Genomic DNA, 2,206 nt, shown 5'->3' with positions numbered 1-2,206 from the left:
TATATATATATATACATAATAGGCAAATTTTTAAATCTATTGATCGATCAACTGCATTATGTATAAATACAGTTTTTACAAATTAAAATTGCATTTGTGCTTAATGTGATTAATTAATCATTAGCTGCATTCAGCAGAACATTTATTTTGTAACTGTTGGAAGTCTTGCAACAATCGTGAAACGGTTGCAAAACTGTCGTGTTCTGCTGAACGCAACTAATGAATGCATTCAGCAGAATGTTTATTTTGCAACTATTAAAAGTTTCTTCACTGAGATAAAATAATTTTTCTAGATTTAAAAGTATAATTAGAATAATATAAAGGAATATAATTGCAAAGTAAACATTCTGCTAAACGCGGCTAATGAATTAAAGAACTCGTTTATTATCATTAAAATAAAACAAAAGATGACTTAATTATTAAAAAAGGTACTTGTCAATTGATAATTTAGTTTTGAGGTTAGAAATAAAAACAAGACGCTCTTACCCTTCGGTATACTCCGCTTGAAGGAGTCCCAGATATGCTTCCCATTTATTTCCAATGACTTTTCCGCAGGTGAAACACCGCACAGGAATGATCATCGTAACTCTTGATTTGCAGCTTGATTTATTATATTTTTCACAATGACAATCTGAATTCCATGCACATGGAATGTGATATAGCGTCGTTACATTGAAGGCGCCATTGCAGTGCAGTCAAGTGCAGTTAAATCTGCGAAAAGGTTGTATCATTTTCAAAACTAGAATTTAGGTTAAAAACCCCGGTTCGCTTGCAAGCATATAAAAATGCGCGTTAGGATGGTTTGGCCTGACTGCATTAAAAAAATTGTTATATTTAAATTTAAATTGTAATATTTAAATTTAATCATACCTAATTTCTTAATTATTATAATTAAATATTTTACGTAACTATGTGTTACGTAAATATTTTATATTTTAAATAAATCATTGTAATTTGTAGAAAATGAACAAGAAAAGCAAAATAATAGTTTTGCAGTTGGCAATCCGAATGATCAAGCAAATTGATAAAAATGATGAAACGATCGAATATGATTGTGGTTGAGTTTCTATAAATTGTTGAGAAATTTGTTTATTTTATCATCATTCATCCAGACAGAATAAAGATGCGAATGCCTTTCGAGAGAACGACTAGATGTATCGACAAGATATTTATTAATTTATCCTTCAACTTATAATTATTAAGATGTCATAAATTATAATCATATGCTGATGCTTCATCATAGTCGATTATCTTATATTTAAAATCGTTTTAAGCGTAGTCTGATCACGCTTATATAAAACGGTTATATAAGCCAATCACATTTATAATTATTATATTTATATTTCTTTCTCTCTAATTTTATTAATTATTTTAAAATGATTTTGAAACGCACTATTGAATACCGATCATAAAGATCTAAAAAAGGGAATGATATTATAGAGCATTATTGACATGGACGCAAGTAGAGATTTTTCTCAAAAGTGATAACAATACAACAATGCTCACTCATCTACTGTTTCGGAAATTTCAGCGTTTTTTGAATAAACTCCGGCTTGAAAAGAAATTGTGCGCGGCGGGAGAACTAAATCTGATGCCCTTTTTAGAAGCTTTCTTTCTCTCTTTTCGAGATGAAGAGAAAAAGAGGTATGACAAATAATGCATATTTAGCTGAAAAGAACAGATCTTTTGCTTTAAAATTGAGTTATGCGAGAAAGCAATATTTTAAAAAACAATACTATACATATAATTGCATTAAAAAAAATTAAAGTTTTCAATTAGTTAATGTTTTTCTCATTCTTTTGTGAATGTATAATTGGGTTATTTTATACAATAAGTATATTTTCGAGAAAAACCAAGGAATAAATATATGTGTGTGTCGCACTTACGCCCCCCCTCCTCCTCTTTCTATGGGCCGTTTGTGATCATTAGTATGATTAAAATTTAGATTAATATAACACTGTCATAATATAACACTTATTAATAATATAACACTTATTATTCGTTATTATCCTGATGTTTCGTAGATATTGGTAAATCAATCTATGATCATATTTTTAGAAAAGATAATTAAATTAATAGCTCACAAGGGACTTGTGAAGCTCACTGTCATTGATTTAATAATGTACTTTAGATATGTTGTAATTGCAGGGTATCAATTAAAAAGTATTAGATCCATATTTTTTATCTGCTATCATCTCAAAGTTTA

At 28.6% G+C, this 2,206-nt stretch overlaps 1 protein-coding gene across 1 annotated transcript in view; it reads right to left on the bottom strand.

Moving 5' to 3' along the window:
- The window catches only part of LOC108690082 (DNA-directed RNA polymerases I, II, and III subunit RPABC5), a 1,407-nt gene extending 696 nt beyond the window's left edge, over positions 1-711 (bottom strand). Inside the window, exon 1 of the mRNA XM_018197191.1 lies at positions 487-711. Coding sequence (XP_018052680.1) covers positions 487-581 — 95 coding nt within the window. The 5' untranslated portion in view covers positions 582-711. The remainder of the gene's footprint in view (positions 1-486) is intronic.
- Between the last annotated feature and the right edge of the window lie 1,495 nt (positions 712-2,206).

Source organism: Atta colombica, unplaced genomic scaffold, assembly GCF_001594045.1.
Source record: "Atta colombica isolate Treedump-2 unplaced genomic scaffold, Acol1.0 scaffold105, whole genome shotgun sequence".
In the NCBI taxonomy this organism is placed as follows: Eukaryota; Metazoa; Arthropoda; class Insecta; order Hymenoptera; family Formicidae; genus Atta; species Atta colombica.
This window is presented reverse-complemented; position numbering and strand designations above follow the sequence as displayed.